This window comes from Tachyglossus aculeatus, chromosome 9 (assembly GCF_015852505.1).
Source record: "Tachyglossus aculeatus isolate mTacAcu1 chromosome 9, mTacAcu1.pri, whole genome shotgun sequence".
In the NCBI taxonomy this organism is placed as follows: Eukaryota; Metazoa; Chordata; class Mammalia; order Monotremata; family Tachyglossidae; genus Tachyglossus; species Tachyglossus aculeatus.
In genome coordinates, this window is record NC_052074.1 from 23488508 (window position 1) to 23513333 (window position 24826).

Here is a 24826-nt window from a genome sequence, read left to right on the forward strand (position 1 = left end):
CATATTTATTACTCTATTTTATTTGTACATATCTATTCTATTGATTTTATTTTGTTAGTATGTTTGGTTTTGTTCTCTGTCTCCCCCTTTTAGACTGTGAGCCCACTGTTGGGTAGGGACCGTCTCTATATGTTGCCAATTTGTACTTCCCTAGCGCTTAGTACAGTGCTCTGCACATAGTAAGCGCTCAATAAATACGATTGATGATGATGATAAATACGATTGAGTGAATGAATGAAATAATCCCCATTTTACAGATGAGGTAACTGAGGCCCAGAGAAGTGAAGTGACTCGCCCAAGGTCACACAGCTGACCAGTAATCAGGCGTTCAGTAAAAGCCATTGATGAGGTAAAACGAAAATCCACGGGTGGGGTCCCAATCCAGGGAGGAGGAGGAGGAGGAAGGCAGCCTCTAGCGCCCCCCGCCACGCGACGTGGTCTCTTCCACCTTCGCAGGTCCCGCCCCCCCCGCTACCCCACGTGGTCTGTCCCGCCTTCGCAGGTCCCGCCTCCTCCCCCCTCCGGCCGATGTGGTCTGTTCCATTTTTAAGGGGTCCCGCCTCCTCCTCCCCCTCCAGCCGATGTGGTCTGTTCCATTTTAGAAGGTCCCGCCTCCTCTTCCCCCTCCAGCCGATGTGGTCTGTTCCATTTTAGAGGGTCCCGCCTCCTCCTCCCTCTCCAGCCGATGTGGTCTGTCCCACCGCCGCAGGTCCCGCCTCCTCCCCCCCTCCAGCCGATGTGGTCTGCTCCATTTTAGCAGGTCCCGCCTCCTCCTCCCCCTCTAACCGATGTGGTCTGCTCCATTATAGCAGGTCCCGCCTCCTCCTCCCCCTCTAACCGATGTGGTCTGTTCCATTTTAGCAGGTCTCGCCTCCTCCTCCCCCTCCAGCCGATGTGGTCTGTTCCATTTTAGCAGGTCCCGCCTCCTCCTCCCCCTCCAGCCGATGTGGTCTGTTCCATTTTAGCAGGTCCCGCCTCCTCCTCTCCCCCCCCCCCCCCGCAGCCGACGTGGTCTGTTCCATTTTGTTAATCAATCAATCAATCAATCGTTTTTATTGAGCGCTTACTGTGTGCAGAGCACTGTAGTACCCAACAGTGGGCTCACAGTCTAAAAGGGGGAGACAGAGAACAAAACCAAACATACTAACAAAATAAAATAAATAGAATAGATATGTACAAGTAAAATAGAGTAATAAATCATCATCATCATCAATCGTATTGAGCGCTTACTGTGTGCAGAGCACTGTACTAAGCGCTTGGGAAGTACAAGTTGGCAACATAGAGAGACAGTCCCTACCCAACAGTGGACTCACAGTCTAAAAGGGGGAGACAGAACAAAACCAAACATACTAACAAAATAAAATAAATAGAATAGGTATGTACAAGTAAAATAGAGTAATAAATCATCATCATCATCAATCGTATTTATTGAGCGCTTACTGTGTGCAGAGCACTGTACTAAGCGCTTGGGAAGTACAAGTTGGCAACATATAGAGACGGTCCCTACCCAACAGTGGGCTCACAGTCTAAAAGGGGGAGACAGAGAACAAAAACGAACATACTAACAAAATAAAATAAATAGAATAGATATGTACAAGTAAAATAGAGTAATAAATCATCATCATCATCAATCGTATTTATTGAGCGCTTACTGTGTGCAGAGCACTGTACTCAATATGACTGAATGAATGAATGCATGTTTGTACGTATTTATTATTCTATTTATTTATTTTATTTGTACATATTTATTCTGTTTAGTTTGTTAATATGTTTTGTCTTGTCTGTCTCCCCCTTCTAGGCTGTGAGCCCGCTGTTGGGTAGGGACCGTCTGTAGATGTTGCCAACTTGTACTTCCCATGCGCTTAGTACAGTGCTCTGCATCATCATCATCAATCGTATTTATTGAGCGCTTACTGTGTGCACACAGTAAGCGCTCAATAAATATGATTGACTGAATAACTGAATGACTGTGAGCCCACTGTTGGGTAGGGACCGTCTCTAGATGTTGCCAACATGTACTTCCCATGCGCTTAATGCAGTGCTCTGCACACAGTAAGCGCTCAATAAATACGATTGATTGATTGACTGACTGAATCTGGGCCGGCCCCGCCACCCGCCGTGGTCCGGTCGCCCTCCCCCTCCGGCCGACGTGGTCTGTTCCATTTCTAGCCGGTTCCATTTTAGCGGGGTCCTCCTCTCCCCCCCCGCGTCCCCCGAGATGGTTTGTCCCTCCCCGAGGCCCCGCCCCCCTCCGATGACGTCACTCCGGCCGGGCTCCCGCCGTCCCGTACCACGTGGCCGGCGCCCGGCAAGCGCGCCCCCCCCCCCCCCCCCCCCAAGCAACACGTGGGTTCGACTCTCTCCTGCGATCCCTCTTACTGCAGCTCCGGCGGACCGCCCTCCATGGCGGCCCTGGTGTTGGAGGACGGCACGGTGCTCCGGGGCCAGCCCTTCGGGGCCACCGGGGCCGCCGCCGGGGAAGTGGGTAAGCGACACCAGCCCCCCCACCCCCCATTCCCGCCTTTATTCCACCCTATTTGTCCATTCATTCACTCATTCAATCGTATTTAATCAATCAATCAATCGTATTTAATGAGCGCTTACTGTGTGCAGAACACTGTACTAAGCGCTGGGGAATCAATCAATCGCACTTATATATGTATATATACATATATGTATATATATACCTGTATAATAATAATAATGATGGCATTTGTTAAGCGCTTACTATGTGCAAAGCACTGTTCTAAGCGCTGCGGGGGATGTAACTTGATCAGGTTGTCCCACGTGGGGCTCACAGTCAATCCCCATTTACAGATGAGGGAACCGAGGCTCCCCCTCGTCCCCCTCTCCATCCCCCCCATCAATCAATCATATTTACTGAGCGCTTACTGTGTGCAGAGCACTGTACTAAGCGCTTGGGAAGTCCAAGCTGGCAACATATAGAGACAGTCCCTACCCAACAGTGGGCTCACAGTCTGGGCCCCATCTTACCTCCTTCCCTTCCCCGCAGCACCTGTACATATGTTTGTACATATTTGTTTCTCTATTTGTTTATTTTACTTGTACATATCTATTCTATTTATTTTATTTGGTTAGTATGTTTGGTTTTGTCTCCCCCTTTTAGACTGTGAGCCCACTGTTGGGTAGGGACTGTCTCTATATGTTGCCAATTTGTACTTCCCAAGCGCTTAGTACAGTGCTCTGCACACAGTGAGCGCTCAATAAATACGATTGATTGATTGTACATATTTATTTCTCTATTTATTTATTTTACTTGTACATATCTATTCTATTTATTTTATTTTGTTAGCATGTTTGGTTTTGTTCTCTGCCTCCCCCTTTTAGACTGTGAGCCCACTGTTGGGTAGGGACTGTCTCTAGATGTTGCCAACTTGGACTTCCCAAGCGCTTAGTACAGTGCTCTGCACACAGTAAGCGCTCAATAAATACGATTGATGATGATGATAATGACTTGCCTAGCAGACATATTTATTACTCTATTCAGTTATCTTACTTGTACAGACCTATTCTATTCATTTGATTTTGTTAGTTTGTTTGGTTTTCTTCTCTGTCTCCCCCTTCTAGACTGTGAGCCCGCTGTTGGGTAGGGGCTGTCTCTGTGTGTTGCCGACTTGTACTTCCCAAGCGCTTAGTACAGTGCTCTGCACACAGGAAGCGCTCAATAAATGCGATTGACTGATTGATTCAATCGTATTTAATGAACGCTTACTGTGTGCAGAGTACTGTACTAAGCGCTTGGGAATCAATCAATCGTATTTATTGAGCGCTTACTGTGGGCAGAGCACTGTACTAAGCGCTTGGGAATCAATCAATCGCATTTATTGAGCGCTTACTGTGTGCAGAGCACTGTACTAAGCGCTTGACAAGTTGGCAACATATAGAGACGGTCCCTATCCAACAGCGGGCTCACCATCTAGAAATGGAGCACTAACGGTGTGCTCAGTACTGGACTTGTACATATTTATTCTATTCTGTTCATATGTTTTGGTTTGTTGTCTGGCCCCCCCTTCTAGACTGTGAGCCCACTGTTGATTAGGGACCGTCCCTATGTGTTGCCAACTTGGACTTCCTAAGCGCTTAGTACAGTGCTCTGCACACAGTAAGCGCTCAATAAATACGATTGAATGAATGAATGGACTGAGCGCTTGGGGGACAGAGGACAGATAGAGCAGAGCGACCCCCGTCTCTTGGCCCACCCCGTCCCCTGGACTAGTCTATTTTATTTTGTTAATATATTTTGTTGCCTGTCCCCCCCGCTTCTAGACTGTGAGCCCGTTGTTGCCCTGGACTAGTCTATTTATTTTATTTTGTTAATATATTTTGTTGCCTGTCCCCCCCCTTCTAGACTGTGAGCCCGTTGTTGCCCTGGACTAGTCTATTTATTTTATTTTGTTAATATATTCTGTTGCCTGCCCCCCTCCACCCGACACCCTTCTAGACTGTGAGCCCGTTGTCGCCCTGGACTAATCTATTTATTTTATTTTGTTAATATATTTTGTTGCCTGTTCCCCCCTTCTAGACTGTGAGCCCGTTGTTGGGTAGGGACCATCTCTATATGTTGCCAACTTGGACAGTGCTCTGCACACAGTAAGCGCTCAATAAATACGATTAAATGAATGAATGAGGGCTCCCGGGGCCTGGACAGCGGGGTCGGGGGTGGGGGGTCCCGGCTTCAGCCCCTTGTCGCCCCTGCAGTGTTCCAGACGGGCATGGTCGGCTACCCCGAGGCGCTCACCGACCCCTCTTACAAGGCCCAGATCCTCGTCCTCACCTACCCGCTCATCGGCAACTACGGAGTCCCCCCCGATCAGGAAGACGAGTTCGGCCTCAGCCAGGTACCCCCGGAGGGCGAGGGGTCAGGGGCTGCCACCTCCCCCCAACCCAGGTGCCCCCCTCCAAACCAGGTCAGCCCGACCCACCCAGACCACACTAATCCCACCCTGGATCCCCGAGGACTGGGGAGGAACTTTGAAACATCCTGAAGAAGGAAGGATTTAGACGGGAGATAACGAATTTCCCCATCTCTCAACCCGGTGTCACCCAGCCAAGTTGCCCTCCGACCCCAATAGGCCCCCCGGCACGGGCATCTACCCGCGACACCACCTCCCCCGTCCCGTAACATTGGGTAGCCAAGGGGCTGGCCTTTTTGGACCGCTCAGGTTGGGCTCAGTACAGTGCCCTGCGCCCAGTAAGCGCTCAATAAGTACCATTGATTGGCCGGTTACTTGTGGCGTTTATTAAGCGCTTACTATTTGCCAAGTGCTGGGGTAAATTGAAAAATAACCAAAACAGACGTGGTCGTGTCTCACAAGAATTCACGTGGAACAAGAACCATTACAAACAACCATTAGTCGCACATTCAGCTGGCCAGAAGAATAGAGTTACAATAAGTAACCAAAATAGGCCCCAAAGGGGCCACTTTTCAGTCTCTTCTCACTCCGGGCAAATTATCCAGTTTGCTGTTTCCCCTCTCTAGAGTCCGGCAATGTCCTGGTTTGGACTCCTCTCCAACTTCATTCTCTCTTCTCCGTTCTATAAAGCATAATTCAAATGCCGATAAGGCGTCGGTGACAATGTGTCAATGCCAAAGGGCTGAGATGGGCAGTTGGGATGGGAAGGAGGGAGCCACTAAACCAACTTTAGCAAATTGCCGAGGGATGCGCTTATGAGACATTTGGGGCTCACGGTACCTAGCCACGGAACTGGTACCATGTGAAAAACGCCTTGTTTTCACCAAGTCGCATACCTACAGATGTATTAATAAACATGAATCCGATATTCTCACGTGCGGTCTCTCGTATATATAGAGAGGACGAGAGAGTGAGCAAGCAAGCTCGAAATAGCGGTGGGCCAGAGGCAGGCCCCAGGTGGTGTTTAGCTCACTGCTGGAGTGGTCATGGGCCTGTCTGACCCCCGCCCCCCCCCCTTCCTGCCCGTTGCAGTGGTTCGAATCATCGGGGATTCACGTGGCGGGGCTGGTGGTGGGGGAATGCTGCCCTACGCCCAGCCACTGGAGTACCAACCGCACGCTGCACCAGTGGCTCAAGGAACACGGTGTCCCTGGCTTGGAAGGTACCCGGGGGCTGTGGAGCTGGGAGAAGCGGGGGTGCCGGGGCCCCGCCTGCCTCACCTAGCATGGGGGACGGGGGTGATGGGGGAGGAAAATTAGGGCCGCCTGCCACTCCACCTAGCCTGCAAGGTTTGAGGGTGGAGGAGGTGGGAGGGAATCGTTCAGTCAAACGATGTGCGGTATTTCCAAGGCCCTTAGCGTGTGCAGACCACTGCACTAAACATTTGGGGGAGTACCGTATCAAATGCAGCGTGGCTCAGTGGAAAGAGCACAGGGTGTGGAGTCAGAGGTCATGAGTTCAAATCCCGGCTCCGCCGATTGCCAGCTGTGTGACTTTGGGCAAGTCACTTCTCTGGGCCTCAGTTCCCTCATCTGGAAAATGGGGATTAAGACTGAGCCCCCCACGCGGGGACAATCTTGTAACCTGCCCAGCGCTTAGAGTAGTGCTTTGCACATAGTAAGCGCTTAATAAATGCCATTAGAAGAAAAATGCTTACTAATGTTCAGAGCACGGCACTAAGCACTCGGGAGAGTATGATATAACAGAGTCGGTACTGTAGCGTTGGAAGACTCAGGTCCTGCCCTTAAGGAGTTTACAGTCTAGCAGGCGTTGAAAGAGAGGAAGTGAGGAGTCCTGGGGGATGGTAAAGGGGGTGGGGGTAAAATCTAGGGCTTGGGCTTTCCCGAAACGGTCAAGACCCTCAAGAGGGCAACCCCAGCTGAGGGCAACTCTGAGTTGGTGGCTTCTCGTTTCTGGGCTGCTCTTCTGACAGGTGTGGACACACGGGAACTGACCAAGAAGCTGCGGGAGCAAGGCTCCCTCCTGGGAAAGCTGGTACAGGATGGGACAGATCCTACCGCCCTTCCCTTCCTGGATCCCAACGCCCTCCCCCTGGTGCCTGAGGTCTCCATTAAGGTGCGGGAAGCATGGAGCGGGAGGGCCGGGCAAGTGGTTGGCGTTGCTGCCGCCGCCGGCCCCGAAGGGGCTGCTGGTCGTCGGTGGTCTGTGGCCTCCAGGGAGTGGGTACCTGGTGGGCACTAAGTGGGTTTGGTTTCCCAGAGGGAAACCATGAGAGAGCTCTGAGCCCCGCCGTGCCAGCCTCCTCCCCGCCCTCAGGCTCCGCGGGTGTTCAATGCCGGAGGGACGCCGAGGATCCTCGCCCTGGACTGTGGCCTCAAGTTCAATCAGATCCGCTGCTTATGCCAGCGGGGTGCCGAGGTCACCGTGGTGCCCTGGGACCACCCTTTGGACAGCCAGGGTAAGCGGGTCAGGGGAGGAGACTACACACCTCGGGGGGGGTGAAGGGTCTGTAGACGGTCCATTGACACCCCCCCATCCCACCTCAGAGTACGAAGGTCTGTTCCTGAGTAACGGCCCCGGGGACCCGGCCTCCTACCCCGGCGTGGTGGCTGCACTGAGCCGCGTCCTGGCCCAACCCAAACCCCGGCCTATCTTCGGCATCTGCCTGGGACATCAGCTGCTGGCGTTGGCCGTCGGCGCCAAGACTTACAAGATGAGGTGGGGCGGGGGGGAGAGGTGGAGGTGGGATTTAACCTGGAGGAGGAGTTGGGGGGATCTTGGAGGGCGGCCGCAGAGCCAATGCGAAGGATTACAGAGTGTTTGGACAGATCTGAGGACTGGGTTTGGGTGGGGGGCACGCGTTCGTGGAAATGGAGGAGTATGGGAGATTCCCCTTGCCGATCCTTTCCCCACCCCAGGTACGGTAATCGGGGTCACAATCAGCCGTGCCTGCTGGAGGGCTCCGGCCGCTGCTTCCTGACATCCCAGAATCATGGCTTTGCAGTAGCTCCGGACTCGCTACCCGCTGGGTGGGCCCCCCTCTTTACCAACGCCAACGACCGCTCCAACGAAGGCATCGTGCACGAGAGGCTGCCGTTCTTCAGGTGGGGGCGGCCAGGGATGAAGGGGAGGGGGCTCGATAAGCGCACGCCCAGTGACCGTACCAACAGGGGCAGCCCCAGGGAGCCCCCGGCCTTGGGCGCTGGGTCGGCGGGGACAGCCATTGCCAACGACGACGTCGGAGCGTCATCCCTCCCTCCCTCTCTCCCCAGTGTCCAGTTCCACCCGGAGCATCGAGCCGGCCCCTCGGACATGGAGTTGCTGTTTGACATCTTCCTGGAAACTGTCAAGGAGAACAACATTGGGGGGCCCGGGAATAAGACGGGTAGGGGGCCCGAGGCAGTCAGGAGGGAGTTGGGGGGGAACTCGGGGCAGAAGGGGTCGGCTCCAGGTGTGGGAGGGGATGGGAACAGAGGGAGATAACCGTGGTGACGGTCTCTCCGCCTCATCCTTTGGCAGTGCGGGAGCGGCTGACGGCGCGGCTCTGTCCTCCGGATGCCCTCTCCCCTGGGGAAGCCGCTCCTCCCCCCCGCAAAGTGCTCATCCTCGGTTCCGGGGGCCTCTCCATCGGCCAGGCTGGAGAATTCGACTATTCCGGCTCCCAGGTCGGGCCTGACCCCAAACCCTCCCTTCATGAGGCTCTTTTGGGGCTCCCCTTTCCCCCGGGTTTCCTTCTTGTTTTCCCTTGCCGGGAGGCTGAAAAACTCTGAGCTAGTGAGGGAGGGAGCGGTCACCACATCCTCTGTCTCTCTCTCTCTCTCTCTCCTCTCTCCCTTCTCTCTCTCTCCTGCCTTCCGGATGACGTGGTGACTGCTCCCTCCCCAGGCAATCAAGGCTCTGAAAGAGGAGAACATCCAGACCCTATTGATCAATCCCAACATCGCCACAGTGCAGACCTCACAGGGCCTGGCTGACAAAGTGTACTTCCTGCCCATCACCCCCCATTACGTGACCCAGGTAACAGGGGAGGGGACTCGGTCGGCGTGGGCTTCTGGAGCGGGGACGGGTGGTGGGCGAGAGGCCGCGGGTCTACCTGGGTATCCGCGACGGGTCCTCCGCCGCCGCCGCGGCCACTCTCCCTCCCCGCTTCCTTCCCAGGTGATCCGGAACGAGCGTCCGGACGGCATATTGCTGACATTTGGGGGCCAGACGGCCCTGAACTGCGGGGTGGAACTGACCAAAGAAGGGGTGCTGGCCCGCTACGGAGTGCGGGTCCTAGGCACCCCCGTGGAGACCATCGAGCTGACGGAAGATCGGCGGGCTTTTGCCGCCAGGATGGCCGAGATCGGGGAGCACGTAGCCCCCAGCGAGGCAGCCAACTCTCTCGAGCAGGTGCCGGGGGCAGAGCCGAGGGTTTGGGACGGGGGCAGCCCTCGCCGTTCCCCAAGCCGTGGGTGACCGGGAGTCTCAGGGCCAGAGGGAGCGAGCGGTCCCGTCGCCAACTTGCTTTCTTCCCCGGCTCCTCCGCAGGCCCAGGCGGCGGCGGAGCGATTGGGGTACCCGGTACTGGTGCGGGCCGCCTTCGCGCTCGGCGGGCTGGGCTCCGGCTTCGCGTCCACGCGGGAGGAGCTGTCGGCGCTGGTGGCCCCGGCCTTCGCCCACACCAGCCAGGTGCTGGTGGACAAGTCCCTGAAGGGGTGGAAGGAGATCGAATACGAGGTCGTGAGGGACGCCTACGGCAACTGTGTAACTGTAAGCGGCCGGGGCCCCGGAGGGCGGGCGGAGGTGGGGCCGGGAGCCTGGGCTGGGTGGGGGTGGGCGAAGGCGACCCCCCTCCCCGGGCCTTCGGCGAGGCCCTGCCGTGAGGACTGGAGTCCCCCTCCTCTCCAGGTTTGCAACATGGAGAACCTAGACCCTCTGGGAATCCACACGGGCGAGTCGATCGTGGTCGCGCCGAGCCAAACTCTGAATGACCGGGAGTACCAGCTGCTGCGGCAGACGGCCATTAAAGTGACTCAGCACCTGGGCATCATAGGGGAGTGCAATGTTCAGTACGCCCTGAATCCAGAGTCGGAGCAGGTGAGGCTCTGCCCCGGCCCTTTTGGCCGCCGGAGGCCCGGGACCTGGCGCTGACGGCTCCTAAAGTGAGGCCTCTGAATCCCCTCGGGGTCAGCCGGGGGTCCCGAGGCTGACGGCCCTCTCCGGGCCTTGGGTGTCGGCCCCCTCTCTACCCCCCCGGAGCCCACCACCGCCCAACCGCCCACCCTGTGGCCGCCCTGGGCCTTCCTGTCCGTGGGGAGAGGGCTCCCCTGCCCAGAGGAAGAGGGGGACCGTGGGGCTCTGGCCTCTGACTCCCCGTCTCCCCTCCCCTTCCCACCCCCTGCAGTATTACATCATCGAAGTGAACGCCAGGCTCTCTCGCAGTTCAGCCCTTGCCAGCAAGGCCACTGGCTACCCCTTGGCTTATGTGGCAGCGAAGCTGGCTCTGGGCATCCCTCTGCCCGAACTCAGGTATGGCGTGGAGGAAGGGGTGGGTCCAGGGAGGAGCAGGAGACCGAGGAGAGGGGCGGGGGAGGAGGACGAGCACAGTCGCAGCCGAGTCAGGGTTCCCGGAAGGACGCCGGCCTCAGGGTGGGGGATTTGAGGGGCGCCGTGAGGGTCTCACTCCTCGGTCGTCCTCAGGAACTCCGTGACAGGGGGGACGGCGGCCTTTGAGCCCAGCCTGGATTACTGTGTGGTGAAGGTGCCTCGCTGGGACCTCAGCAAATTCCTGCGAGTCAGCACCAAGATCGGCAGCTGCATGAAGAGTGTTGGTGAGAGAGACGTGCCACCCCCTACCCCGGCTCCCTCTCCCCACGTCCCTCTCGGCGGCCCCCACCAGCTTTCCAGTCAGTCACTCGCATTTATTGCGCTAAGCACTCGGGAGAGTACGCCACAGCAGACGCGTTCCCCGTCCTCAACGAGCATACGGCCTGAGCACCCTCGGCAGACTCCCCCGGGCCCTGGGACTCCCAGCCGGCATCCCGTTCTCCCCCCTCCCGCCCCAACGGCATCTCTTTTCCCGCAACGCCACCCCCCAGGTGAGGTTATGGCCATCGGACGTGGCTTCGAGGAGGCGTTCCAGAAGGCGCTGCGCATGGTGGACGAGAACTGCGTCGGCTTCGACCACACGGTGAAGCCCGTGAGCGACGTGGTGAGGACTTCTGCCCCTCCGGCCCCCCACACGCCCGCAATCTGGCTGGGGCCCGTCCCCTCCCCACCCTGGCTGGGCCGACTGCTCCCGCCGACACACTGTCCCTCGTCCTCCCCTTCCACGCGCAGGAGTTGGAGACGCCAACCGACAAACGGATTTTCGTGGTGGCGGCCGCGCTGTGGGCTGGCTACTCCGTGGAGCGGCTCTACGGCCTGACGCGCATAGACCGCTGGTTCCTGCATCGCATGCAGCGCATCGTGGAGCACACCCGGCAGCTGCAGCAGCACCGCGGCCAGCCCCTGCCTCCTGCTCTGCTGCATCGGGCCAAGCGCCTCGGCTTCTCCGACAAGCAGATCGCCCTCGCTGTGCTCAGGTTGGCGGAAGCGTCGGTTTCCGGGGGGTGGTGGCGGGGGTGGGCAGGCTGGCGGGGGGCTGGAAGTGGCGTAGTGGAAAGAGCCCGGGCCCAGGAGGTTCTAATCCCAGCTCGACCACATTTCTGCCCCGTGACTGCGGGCAAGTCACTTCTCTGTACCTCCGTTACCTCATCTGTAAAATGAGAGTTAAGACCGTGAGCCCCACGTGAGGACAAGCGACTGGGTCCATCCCGATTACCTTGTATGTACTCCAGCGCTGAGAATGGTGCCTTGCACATAGTAAGCGCTTCACAAGTACCATTAAAAAAGAAATGTGGAAGAAAGGGTCCTACCCAGATTGGGTGGTGGCGGCCACAGCCTGATCAGTCACCATTTCCCACCGGCCCGATCCTCCCATCCGCCCGCTCTTCCCCCCCCCCCAGCACCGAACTGGCCGTGCGGAAGCTGCGCCAGGACTTGGGGATCCGTCCCGCGGTGAAGCAGATCGACACGGTGGCCGCGGAGTGGCCGGCCCAGACTAACTACCTCTACCTGACCTACGGAGGGTCCGACCACGACCTGGCCTTCCGGACCCCCCACGTCCTGGTCCTCGGTTCCGGCGTCTACCGCATCGGCTCCAGCGTGGAGTTTGACTGGTGTGCGGTGGGCTGCATCCGGCAGCTCCGCAAGGTCAGCGGGACGTTCGGCTCCCCGGCCCCTTCCCGGCCCCAGGCGGGCGTCCCTGCGGTCACCGCCGCAGCCGTCGGGCCCGGCGGTAGGGTGGGTCCCCGGCCCCCGATGGGGGAGAGAGAGGGGTCCGCTCCTGGATTGACACCCCTCCCTCCCTCCCCGGCTTCGGCTCGGCAGATGGGCTATAAAACCATCATGGTGAACTACAACCCCGAGACCGTCAGCACCGACTACGACATGTGTGACCGGCTGTACTTCGACGAGATCTCTTTCGAGGTGAGCGGACGTCGGGTTAGGGGCGTGGGGCCGGAGGAGAGAGTTGCGGCGGCGGCCTCTGAGCCCCCCGTCTCCCTCCCCCCGCCGCAGGTGGTGATGGACATCTACGAGCTGGAGAACCCCGAGGGGGTGATCCTGTCGATGGGCGGGCAGCTGCCCAACAACATGGCCATGGCCCTGCACCGGCAGCAGTGCCGGGTCCTGGGCACCTCCCCCGAAGCCATCGATTCCGCCGAGAACCGCTTCAAGTTCTCTCGGCTCCTGGACACCATCGGCATCAGCCAGCCCCAGTGGCGGGAGCTCAGCGACATGGAGGTGAGGCGGGAGCTGGGGAGGGGCGGGCGGGCGCACGCGGGGGAGGAGGGTTCCTGGACGGGTCCGTGACGGTGCCCGGGCCCTGCCCGACTGCTGTCTGCGCCCCAGTCGGCCCGCCAGTTCTGCCAGACCGTAGGGTACCCGTGCGTGGTGCGCCCTTCGTACGTGCTGAGCGGCGCTGCCATGAACGTGGCCTACACGGACGGAGACCTGGAACGCTTCCTGAGCAGCGCCGCCGCCGTCTCCAAAGAGCAGCCCGTGGTCATCTCCAAGTTCATCCAGGAGGCCAAGGTACGGCCGGGGGCCCGGGACCCTGGGGCGGAGGAGACGTGCTCCCCGTGTGCCCCTCTGGAGACCGGCTAGGGGGCAAGGGGGACAGGGCGGAAGGGACGATGCCCTCAGGCCCCCCGGTAATACCGTCTGGACCCTGGGCTCCCGCAGGAGATCGACGTGGATGCGGTGGCCTGTGACGGCGTGGTGGTGGCCGTGGCCATCTCGGAGCACGTGGAGAACGCGGGGGTCCACTCGGGGGACGCCACCCTGGTGACCCCGCCCCAAGACATCACTCCCAAGACCCTGGAGCGGATCAAAGCCATCGTCCACTCTGTGGGGCAGGAGCTTCAGGTCACGGGGCCCTTCAACCTGCAGCTCATCGCCAAGGTAACGGGGACCGGAGGGCCCAAGCGGCCCCACCTCCACGCTCGGGCGGCCTCGGGGGCCCCCGACTCTGACCCCCTACCCTCCCTCCCTCCCTAGGACGATCAGCTGAAGGTCATCGAATGCAACGTCCGGGTTTCCCGCTCTTTCCCCTTCGTCTCTAAGACGCTTGGGGTGGACCTGGTGGCCCTGGCAACGCGGATCATCATGGGCGAGGAGGTGGAGCCTGTGGGGCTCATGGCTGGCACCGGAGTCGTGGGGGTCAAGGTGAGGGAGGGGATGGGGCGACGGGGAAGAGGTCGGAGAGGGGATGGAAGGGTTGGGAAGCCAGTACGAGTAGCCCTTCTTTGATCTCAGCTGTGTCCTACCTCCTCCTGCCCATCTCTCCTTGCCCACTTGCAGGGTAGGAGACGGGGAGGGAGGGCAGGGAGAACAGGAGTTGCCGATCCCGTTCTGGCCCGCCGATGGTATTTATTGAGCACCTTGGGCGGGGTGCTATATTGAGCGTGTGGTTAAATACGCTAGAGGTAGCAGACACGATCCCTGCCCTGGAGGAGCTGAAAGGAGGCCAGCGGAGAGGACGGCCACTAAGAGAAGCGGTCCCTCCCCAGGGACCTCCCTCTGCTCGGCACCCTCTGCCCTCGCCATTTTTAACCCAAGCTCGTCCTCCGGCCAGGTGCCCCAGTTCTCGTTCTCCCGCCTGGCCGGGGCGGACGTGGTGCTGGGGGTGGAGATGACCAGCACGGGGGAGGTGGCCGGCTTCGGAGAGAACCGCTGCGAGGCCTACCTGAAGGCCATGCTCAGCACCGGCTTCAAGATCCCCAAGAAGAACATCTTGCTGACGATCGGTAGCTACAAGGTGAGGGGCCGGTGGGGCCGGGCCCGGGGGAGGGTGGGTTTTGGAAGTCCGGGGGGCGGCAGGGAAGAGGGTTCCCCCAGTTGGGGTCGGAGGGCACCGCTCCCCTGGATTGGGCATCTTCCACAGAACAAGAGCGAGCTGCTCCCCACGGTGCGGCTGCTGGAGAGCCTGGGCTACAGCCTGTACGCCAGCCTGGGCACGGCCGACTTCTACACCGAGCACGGCGTCAAGGTAGGTGTTCCCACCTCAGGGACGAGAGCCAATGACTCTCCCCACCTTCAAAGCCTTACTGAAGGCACATCTCCTCCGAGAAGCCTTCCCCGACTAAGCCCTCCTTTCCTTTTCTCCCATTCCCTTCTGCGTCGCCCTGGGGGGCTCCATTTATTCATCCCCATCCCATTTCCTCGGCACTCATGTACATATCTGTCAGTTATTTACATTAACGTCTGTCTTCCCGCCTGTAAGCTCATCTTGGGCAGGGAACGTGTAGGTTTAGCGTACTATTGTACTGTCCCAACCGCTTAGTCCAGCGCTCCGCGTGCTGTAAGCACTCAATAAATAAGATAGACTGACGGGCTCCCCTCCCCGCACCTCCCTCGGTCTGTCTGCGGCGCGGCCCGGCCAGGTGACGGCGGTGGACTGGCACTTGGAGGAGGGGGTGGATGGGGAGTGCCCCCCTCAGCGCAGCATCCTGGAGCAGCTGGCCGAGAACCACTTCGAGCTGGTGATCAACCTGTCCATGCGCGGGGCCTGTGGCCGGCGTCTCTCCTCCTTCGTCACCAAGGGCTACCGCACCCGCCGGCTGGCGGCCGACTTCTCCGTGCCCCTCATCATCGACATCAAGTGCACCAAGCTCTTCGTCGAGGTGACTCGGGGGTCCGGCTGGGGGAACGGGTGGGACGGCCAGACGGGGACCCTCACGCCAGGCTCCGTGGGCACACGGGTCCGGGGCCGCCCTCCCTCTGCCTTCCACCGCAGCTGCCCCGTCCCCGGGAGGGAGGATGGGAAGATGGAGGGGAAGGAAGCAACGTGGTCTAGTGGCTAGAGCACAGGCTTGGGAGTCACAGCGGACCTGGGTTCTCATCCTTACACCACCCCTCGTCTGCTGTGTGACCTTGGGCAAGCCGTTTCTCTGTGCCTCAGTTACCCCATCTGTAAAATGGGGATTAAGGCTGAACCCCTTGTGGGACCCAATTACCTGGAATAGTGCCTAAAACATAAACGTTTCATTCAGTCGTATTTATTGAGCGCTTATGTGTACAGAGCACTGTATTGAGCGCCTGGGAAGTACAAGTTGGCAACACATAGAGACGGTCCCTACCCAACAGTGGGCTCACAGTCTAGAAGGGGGAGACAGAGAATAAAACAAAACATATTAACAAAATAAAATAAATAGAATGAATAGAGTAATACGCACAAACATGTATACGAATGTACACACGCTTTTAACACATACTAAAAGCAAAAGCCCCCATCTCCCGATGATCCAACCCTCAGCTGAATTCATTCAATCGTATTTATTGCGCGCTTACCGTGTGCAGAGCACTGGACTAAGCTGAATATCTCTTCCCGCAGGCACTGGGACAGATCGGCCCAGCTCCCCCTCTGAAGGTGCACGTGGACTGCATGACCTCACAGAAGCTGGTCCGGCTGCCCGGTCAGTTCGGAGAGCGGGCAGCAAGTTTGGTCTCTAGGCAGGGGGGCCCTGGACAGAGAAGGCTGGTTTGGTTGGGCAGTCAGGGAGCTACACCCAATAATCCCTTCCCTCCTCAACCCCCGGCCCTGGCACCATCAGGAGAACATGCTGGGGGGTGTCGGGTGGTCCGTCCCTAACCCCGCGGTTGGACGTCAGGGTGGAAATCAGTCAGTGGTATTGATCGAGTACTTGTTGTGTGCAGATCACTGTACTCAACGCTTGGGAGAGTACAGTAAAACAGGGTTGGGAGACACGTCCCCCGCCCAAGTCAGACAGCCTGGGCAGGCGTGGACCGTTGGCATGACCCAGCTTGGCATGGGTATTGGTCTGCTGCCCCTGACCCCGTCTCTGCCCTCTCCCTCTCTCCCAGGCCTGATCGATGTGCACGTGCACCTGAGGGAACCTGGGGGCACCCACAAGGAGGACTTCGCATCAGGCACCGCGGCGGCCCTCGCCGGGGGGGTCACCATGGTCTGCGCCATGCCCAATACCCGGCCTCCCGTCGTTGACGCCCCCTCCTTGGCCCTCGCACAGAAGGTGAGTGTCGCTAGCGTCTGGGCGGTGCCGATTTCCCGGCACCCCCTCCCCGGTCCTGGTGGTCCCTCGTATTTGAGCTCCTAGGGACACAGCGAGCCTGGGCCGGTGTCTCAACTCTTGGGGGGTTGGCGGGTTCTGGTGGTGCCGCTCCCCTCATCCCCGGTTCATCTTCCTCCTCCTCCTCCCCAGCTGGCAGAGGCCGGAGCCCGCTGCGACTTCGCCCTGTTCCTTGGGGCCTCCGTGGAGAACGTGGGGGCACTGGGAGCGCTGGCCCCTGCCGCCGCCGGGTTGAAGCTATATCTGAACGAGACCTTCTCCGAGCTGCGCCTGGACAGCCTGGCACAGTGGATGGAGGTGGGAATGTCGGGGGGTGGGGGACTGAGGGAGGATACAGTGGGTGAGCCCGGGGAAAGAGCGGATGGGCGTCGTGGATCCCGGGCGTGATGGGCTCCGGCTGCCCCCGTGCCCACCCTGATGCTGCCTCGCTCCCCCAGCACTTTGAGATGTGGCCCTCCCATCTGCCTATCGTGGCCCACGCCGAGCGACAGAGCGTGGCGGCCGTTCTCATGGTGGCCCAGCTGGCCCAGCGCCCCGTCCACATCTGCCACGTGGCTCGGAAAGAGGAGGTGAGGTGGGCACACGGGCAGGGGCGAGACCGAGGCTCCAGCCCCGAAGGGGCGATGAAGCAGCACCGGTTGTCCGTTCCTTCCCTGGGAGCTTGGGAGTGCCGATGAGGGTGGCCTCGGAGGGAGGGGCTTATGGCAGGAAGTCCGCAGGGATTTGGGGGCGGGCCTGGGGAGGCAAGGAAACCCCCATCCTTCGGGTATTCCTCCGCCTTGTAACCCAGAAAATGGAGATGAAGTGCCCAGAGAGTTGGGTGGCCTGGGGCTGCCGGGGGATAGCGGGGGCAAATCCAGGCATTTGGACCGAAGCCTGGCCTGACCTGGTTGGGCCCAGCCTCGCTCTGGGGAAGGGGACCTGCCCCAGGCAGTGCCCAGACCTTCCAGCATGCAGTGACTGGGGAATCGTGCCCGTGGGCACCGTCCATCCCCAGTGCCCGGGCACAGGGAGCCCGGATCGGGGTAGGAGTTCTGGGCGAGGCGTCTCTGGCCTTAAGCCCTGGAGTTCATGGCCTGCCGACCCCCAGATCCTGCTGATCAAAGCTGCGAAGGCCCGAGGGCTGCCGGTGACCTGCGAGGTGACGCCTCACCACCTGTTCCTCAGCCGAGAGGACCTGGGGCGGCTCGGGGCCGGCCGGGCGGAGGTGCGGCCCGCGCTCGGCTCCCTGCAGGACGTGGAGGCGCTCTGGAACAACATGGATGTCATCGACTGCTTCGCCACCGATCACGGTGAGGGGCACGAGAATCCCGTCCCGCACCCCCTGACCGGCCCCTGGATGGCAAGGAGGAGGAGGAGGGGGTAGGCGGTTGGTTGACTAGCTGGCACGCTGTGCCCTGGGGGAGGGAAAGCCGGCCAACGTCTGGGCCCACGGCCTCGCTGTCTCCCTCCTCCTGTTCTGCCCCCTCCACCTCGGTGTGGGGGAAGATCAGCCCCAGGCAGGGTGGTTGGCAGCATGCCCTCGCCCTCTCCCACCTGAAGTGGAGTTCGGACCCTGGGATGCCAACCCAGGGTGCCGGAGACGGCCGGGCCCCTGCCCCGCTCTCGGAGCGGGGGATGGATGCGAGCCCCCTGGCACGCTTGCCTCTCCCTTCCCCAGCCCCCCACACCCTGGAAGAGAAAACCGGGCCCTCCCCACCCCCGGGCTTCCCCGGGCTGGAGACCATGTTGCCCCTGCTGCTGACCGCTGTGAGCGAGGGCCGGCTCAGTCTGGATGACCTGCTGCAGCGGCTGCACCACAACCCTCGGCGTATCTTCCACCTGCCCGCCCAGGAGGACACGTACATAGAGGTAGGTGGGCGGGGGTGGGCTAGAGGGAGCTTCTCTTGGGACGCTGGATGGCGTGGTGCCCTGGTGTTTGCCCACTGGTCCCTGTCTGGCTTTGCCCTGCGTCTGCTAGATCGCGTCTACTTACCCCGCCGACTCTCCCGGGTGCCGAGAAGAGTGCTCGGCACCTAGGGAGCACTGGCCGAACGGTGCTGATTGAAGGGTTATTTTGCGGGGCAGGTAGACCTGGAGCACGAGTGGACCATCCCCAGCCACATGCCCTTTTCCAAGGCCCGCTGGACCCCCTTTGAGGGGCGGCGGGTGAAGGGCACCGTCCGCCGCGTGGTGCTGCGTGGTGAGGTTGCCTACATCGACGGCCAGGTGGGTGGTCCCCCAACCCCGCGAGGCTTCCCACCCCCTTTTCCAGCCGGCCCGCGTCCCCCTCTTCACTCTGTCCCCGGGCCCCCCTTCCAACCTCCCCCGACGGTCCCGTGTGCAGGTCCTGGTGGCCCCGGGCTACGGACAGGACGTGAGGAAGTGGCCACAAGGTGCCGTGCCCCAGCTGCTACCTGCCGCCCCGACGGCCCCCCAAAACGAGATCACCAAGGTACCCGCCGTGGGGGCCCCGGCCCGGCCTGCAGCTGAGCCTGTCGCTTGCGGGAGAAGCAAACTGGCATTCAGTCGTATTTACTGAGCGCTTACTGTGTGCAGAGCACTGGACTAAGCGCTTGGGAAGCACAAGTCGGCAACATCTAGAGACGGTCCCTACCCCACGACGGACTCACAGTCTAGAAGGCATGAGGATCAGTACTAGCTAGTAGTACTAGTAGTAGTGATGGTGTTTTTCGAGTGTGCCAAACACCATTCCAAACCTTGGCAACAAAATCCCCCGGTGGAAGGTAGACACAGTCCCAAGCTGATGGGGCCTGGCCAAAATGTGTTTCCTAGGAGAGTGGTTGGGTGTGGTGGGGGGTGGGGAAGGCGAGGTGTGGTTTCCGCGGGGCAATGGCAGCGCTTGCCTCCACAGACCCCCGAGCGACCCCGCCGGGGCGGCCCGGGTCTCCCTGATGGGCGGTTCCACCTGCCACCCCGAATCCACCGGGCCTCAGACCCCGGCCTGCCAGGTAAGCCGGGGGCCTGCCGTCGTCTGTGAGAGGTGTCAGGGTGGGGGGCGGTGAAACAGGGAATCCAGGCTCGGGCTCCCTCCCCAACGCGCCCCCCGCACGCCCCCAGGCTGGTTTCAGAGGTGATGGAGGCGAGGGTGGTCGAGCCAGCCCCCAGCCATTGAGGCCTTTGCTCTCACCTGCTCCTTCTGCTCCAGTCCTCGGTCTCCCTCTTCTGGGCCCCTTGCTTCTTTCCCACCACCTCCTCCTCCTCCTCTCCCTCCTCCTCCTCTTCCTCTCCCTCCTCCTCCCCCACCCCGGTAAGTAGGCCCTGAAGGAATGGCCTCTCCCCAGCCCCTCCTTACCAGCCCCTCTCTTGTGTCATGGGCAGCAGCGTTCCTCCGCCCGGGAGCCAGGACCCCACAGGGCATCCGAGCGTGGGGTAAATCTGGGGTTTCCCCCAGCTGCTGTGACCCTATGTCGCCTTTTCCTCCCCCTCCCCTTCCTCGCTCTCCTCCTCCTCCTCCTCACACAGCAGTGACTCCTCCAGGGGGCGGGGGCTGGGGGGCCAGGGTTTCTCTCGAAGAGCCCCTAGGGGAGGGTCCAGACCAGAGGACTCCACCCCGGGCGTAGACGGCAGCGGCCGTGGGGCCGAGATGGCCGTGCGCGTAACCCCCAACCCCATCGCCCTCCCCTCCCGTCGTCCTTCCCCTCGCCCCACTAACCAGCCGTAGCCTCTTGGTGTGAATTTGGTCTAACCTGCACCGAGTGTGGGGGTTGGTGAGGGGTCGGGCGGGGGTTGGCTGCCGACCCCGGCCAGAGCCCCTGACCACTTTTGCTCCGTCGTCTCTGCGCCGCCTGTAGCTGACGACTCCAAGGAGAAGCCCCTCCGAAAGGCGGCTGAGCCAGGTGGGGCTTCCCTGCTCCCTGCATGCGTCCCTAGAAGTGGACTCCGAGAGCCAAGCTGGCCGGCGGTTCAGGGGGCGGCGGAGGGGCCGGGGGGGAAGCCCCTGATCTCTCACTCGTTTCCCCGCCCCCAGAGCTCGCGGGAACCCCTGAAGGCTACCTTCCACCGGTGCCCAGGCAAGCTTCACCCCAGAACCTGGGGGGCTCCAGCCTGGCACACCCCCAGACCTCCCCCCTGCTACACTCCCTCGTGGGCCAGCACATCCTCTCGGTCCGGCAGTTTACCAAGGATCAGGTACTTGGTGGCCCCGGGGTGACGGGCGGGGGGGGTGGGCACGGCCTGGGTGGGGACCCGGCCCACATAACCTCTGGATGTGAACCCTTGTAGATGTCCCACCTCTTCAACGTGGCCCACACCCTGCGCATGATGGTCCAGAAGGAGCGCAGCCTGGACATCCTCAAGGTCAGGGGCCGGCCGGCCTGGCTGGGGGGAGGCGGGGCCCGGGGGACCCCCAGGTCTGGGAGCCGCGGAAACGGCGGCGGCCCCGGCTAGCCGACCATCGCCCACGCCCCGCCCCCGTCCCCTGCCAGGGCAAGGTGATGGCCTCCATGTTCTATGAGGTGAGCACGCGGACCAGCAGCAGTTTCGCGGCGGCCATGGCCCGGCTCGGCGGGTCCGTGCTGAGCTTCTCCGAGGCCACGTCGTCCGTCCAGAAGGGCGAGTCCCTGGCCGACTCCGTCCAGACCATGAGCTGCTATGCGGACGTCGTGGTGCTCCGGCACCCCCAGCCCGGGGCGGTGGAGGTGCCGAGGGGCCCACGGGGCGGGCGGCAGGAGGGTGCCGAGGGGCCGGGCACGGGGCTGACCGCCAGCACCGCCTCCCTGCCCTCTCCTCTACCCAGCTGGCGGCCAAGCACTGTCGGAGGCCGGTGATCAATGCCGGAGATGGTGTTGGCGAGCACCCCACCCAGGCCCTGCTCGACGTGTTCACTATCCGCGAGGAGCTGGGCACCGTCAATGGCATGACGGTAAGGGAGGGCAGACACACGCGCACACCCCCAGCCCTCGGGATAGAGACCTCGAGGCTCCCTTCCCACCCTCCTCTGGGATGCCCAGAACCAACGGGGGCAGCCAGGAGACGCCGAGGAAATTCCCTTTCCCTCTCGCTGAGCACAGCGGAGGACGGCAGCCCCCAGGGACGGGAGATGCTTGCTGCTGATATGAATTGCACGTACAAAGCACACCACAGAAATGCCGGTGGGACCAGAGAAGGACAGGCCCGGGGGTTTAAGAAAAGTATCGTACAGGTGCTGAGTTTAGCTCGATGGAGGGCATTTCAAAAGGTGCCCACTGCTTCCGGTAGGAAATGGTCTTCTCCAAGCTTCTTGGGGCCATCAGTGACTTCATCATCCAGAACACCGGGGAGCAAAAGCGACTCTGCAGGCTAAACTCGACATCATGGGTCAGGGCTGATAACTTCTAGCTATCGGCGAGTTTCCCTTTTAAAGTCCTAATAACTTATCCAAGTAGGGGTCAGGTTTTTCTTCAGTTGTTCATCAGGAGTAATAATGATCGTTAGTCAGATGACCTAGAACCCCCTCAAACTGCCAGCCTTCAACCAGCTTGTTTGAACCCTGGCTGAGACCAGAGAGTATTGGAAGAGAGGGAGGGAGGGAAGGAGAGAAGGAAAGAGAGGGAAGGAGGGGGAGAGAGGAAAGGTGTCTTAGGGGAGGGTTCCTGGGGCTCGAGGTTGAGGCTCAAGTGGGCCCTCCGTGCTCATGCTGGTTATAATGGGAGATTGGAAGGCCGGGCAGGTGTTGGGGGCCAAGATCCACACTCTGGCTGTCTCCCCCCTCTCCCCACTCCAGATCACCATGGTGGGAGACCTGAAGCACGGGCGCACGGTGCACTCTCTGGCCTGCCTCCTCACACAGTACCGCGTCAGCCTGCGCTACGTGGCACCCCCGAGCCTGCGCATGCCCCCTGACATCCTCGGCTTTGTCGCTGCCAGGGGCACCAAGCAGGTTAGCTCTCCCGGTCTTTCATCCCAGGAGTTACGGCATTCGGGCAGCGCTTCCCTCATGCCGGGGACTGGGCCGGGAATCGGAACAGATAGGGTGACTCGGATCGAGAACGGTCCCCGTCCCCCGTGGAGCCCTGGGTTGCTGCTCGCTGCCCTTCTTCTCCTTTAGCCATCACCCTTTCGCCTCCTTCACTCTTCTAAAGTTGGGCCTTGCTGGGCTAAGTCCCCCCAGCTGCGTAGTGCTGGGCCGGTGGAGCCAGGAGTGGCACAGCCCTGCCGGGCACCAGAGGCTGAGGGCGGCCCGGAGCTGCCGACTCTGGTCTGCCCCTCCACCATCACCCCTCCCTCCCATCCCTGCCAGGAGGAGTTTGAGAGCATCGAAGAGGCCCTGCCTGACACAGACGTACTCTACATGACCCGGATCCAGAAGGAGCGGTTTGGTTCTGCCCAGGAGTACGAGTCTGTGAGTGCAGCGGAGGGAGGGTGCAAGTCATCATCATCAATCGTATTTATTAAGTCCCCAAGAAGGGTGGGCGTGCGCTGCCAGGAGGTGGGAGCCGTCCTCTCTGGCGGCAGCACCAGCTGTAGTTGAGGTTGCAGGACTCTAGCAGGGCCCTGCTAGCATCCCAGGCGGACGTGGTGGGAGGGAGGGGGCTTAGTCAATCAATCAGTGCTATTTATTGAACGCTTACCATGTGCAGAGCACTGTACTGCGCGCTTGGGAGAGTGCAGTATAACAGAGCTGGTAGACGTACTTGCAGCATAAGATACTCAAAAGATGACGTCGTGGACGACTGGGATTTGCATCCAAGGATGTGGGGTGACTCTGACACGTTTACTTTCCCAAGAAGCTTCTTGGTCTCAGGGTCCCAGGGGAGGTGAATTGGGGCTCAGCCGACATTGTGAGGCACGGCCTGAACCCCCGGCCCTGGAGCAGGAGGCCTGGGTCAGGTGACAGGCAACACTCTCTCCTTCAGTGTTTCGGCCAGTTCATCCTCACCCCTCACATCATGACCCGGGCCAAGAAGAAGATGGTGGTGATGCATCCCATGCCCCGGGTCAATGAGATTAGGTGAGATGGAAGAAGAGCTCCGGATTGCCGGCGGGAGGGGAGGCCGGGGGGCACGGTGATTCCAGATCACTTGAAACCTGGCATTCGGACGAAGGGGTCCCTGGGGAGCCGAAGGAGAGGAAGGATCGGATCGGTCAAGCCCAAATGTTTATTTCTTTTGACTATAGCGGGAATCCTTGTGAAATTAATTAGACCCGGCCCTGACCTGTAGGGACTCACTGTCGAAAGTGGGAAGGACACAGACGGTGTAGGAGTACTACTAGCATTTATTGAGCACCCACTGGATGAGATGTCCTGTACAGAATGACAAAGTGACACATTCCCTGTCCACCAGGGATTTAATGACTGTTGTTCCTCCCCCTACCCCCTGGTCTGAGAGCCCACAGGGATTCTGTTGTGATTAACTTGTAACTACCCCAGAGCTTGTAAGCACTTAACAATACCATTATTATTAGGGGTCAGGTGGAATCAGTCAATCAGCGGTAGGGATGGGGTCTGCCCCTGCTATCAAACGGACCCCCGGGATGGTGAAGGGACGTGGGACATCTGATCTCCCTCTGCCCTGGGGAGTAGCTGGGACGGCACGATTCTTTGGGGTTCGTGGTAACTCTTTCTTTCTCTTCCCGCAGCTTGGAGGTGGACTCAGACCCCCGGGCTGCCTATTTCCGCCAGGCGGAGAATGGCATGTACATGCGTATGGCTCTCCTTGCTACTGTGCTGGGCCGCTACTAGACCCCTCAGCCGTTGACTCTGCCAGCCTGGCTGCTGGGCAGGATACCTGGTGCCCCCCACGGGGGCTGCCCCATTCAACCTGGCACCTCACCCCCTAGTGCCCAAGATTTTGGTCTGTGCCAGGCCGTGGGGCCGGAGAGACTGGGACTGGGGCCTCCATCCACTCCACCGGCACCCCTGTCCACCCATGGCCCCGGGCCCCATCCACTGCCACGTCTGTCCAGATCTCGGGTGACTCGGAGTTGCTTGTCCGGCTATAATAAACAGCTGAGCCGCCCCCGCTGCCCACTTCCTCCGGCTGACCCCCCGCCCCCAAAAGAGGGGGAGAAGGGAGAAGGAGCAGGGTTTTGGGGAGGTGGGAAAGGGAGGAAAGGGGCAAGGCTTTGGTGGGGGAAAGGGGGTAGGGGCTTAGGGAGAGGAGAAAGGGAGGGAAGGGGCAGGGCTTTGGTGGGGGAAAGAAGGGGTAGGGATTTGGGGAGGAGAAAGTAGGGGTTTGGGGAGAGGGGAAAGAGAAGGGGCAGGTTTGGTGGGGGGAAAGGAGGGTAGGGGTTTGGGTTGGGGAAAGAAAGGGTGGGTTTGGGGAGAGAGGGAAGGGGTGGGGGTTTGAGTTGAGGGGAAGAATGGGTAGGGGTTTG

At 60.2% G+C, this 24826-nt stretch overlaps 1 protein-coding gene across 3 annotated transcripts; it reads left to right on the top strand.

Moving 5' to 3' along the window:
- Positions 1-2403: 2403 nt before the first annotated feature.
- On the top strand, positions 2404-24468 carry CAD (carbamoyl-phosphate synthetase 2, aspartate transcarbamylase, and dihydroorotase). 3 transcript variants are annotated; one of them, XM_038751219.1, is made up of 45 exons: positions 2404-2485; positions 4720-4859; positions 5967-6096; positions 6868-7010; positions 7212-7353; positions 7442-7613; positions 7814-7999; positions 8168-8280; positions 8415-8560; positions 8781-8912; positions 9054-9287; positions 9426-9647; positions 9786-9974; positions 10282-10406; positions 10578-10708; positions 10976-11088; positions 11217-11461; positions 11885-12131; positions 12309-12407; positions 12498-12722; positions 12831-13013; positions 13164-13382; positions 13479-13646; positions 14056-14238; positions 14365-14469; positions 14864-15103; positions 15814-15895; positions 16305-16471; positions 16661-16825; positions 16966-17097; positions 17619-17820; positions 18189-18379; positions 18596-18736; positions 18855-18962; positions 19383-19479; positions 19850-19900; positions 20323-20367; positions 20499-20659; positions 20753-20827; positions 20956-21168; positions 21267-21392; positions 22233-22388; positions 22749-22850; positions 23365-23459; positions 24089-24468. In XM_038751219.1, exons 1-45 carry the CDS (start codon positions 2404-2406, stop codon positions 24189-24191), a joined length of 6726 nt encoding a protein of 2241 aa, XP_038607147.1. In that variant the 3' UTR covers positions 24192-24468. The 3 variants fall into 3 exon arrangements, with proteins under 3 accessions (XP_038607147.1, XP_038607148.1, XP_038607149.1); XM_038751220.1 differs by lacking the exon at positions 19850-19900; XM_038751221.1 differs by lacking the exons at positions 19850-19900; positions 20323-20367.
- Positions 24469-24826: the final 358 nt, after the last annotated feature.

Coding starts and splice junctions, on each gene's coding strand:
- CAD (XM_038751219.1), top strand. CDS start 2,404: ATGGCGGCCCTGGTGTTGGAGGACGGCACGGTGCTCCGGGGCCAGCCC. Junction 14,239..14,364: donor TGACGATCGGTAGCTACAAG/GTGAGGGGCCGG, acceptor CATCTTCCACAG/AACAAGAGCGAGCTGCTCCC. Junction 16,826..16,965: donor GCCTGGCACAGTGGATGGAG/GTGGGAATGTCG, acceptor TCGCTCCCCCAG/CACTTTGAGATGTGGCCCTC.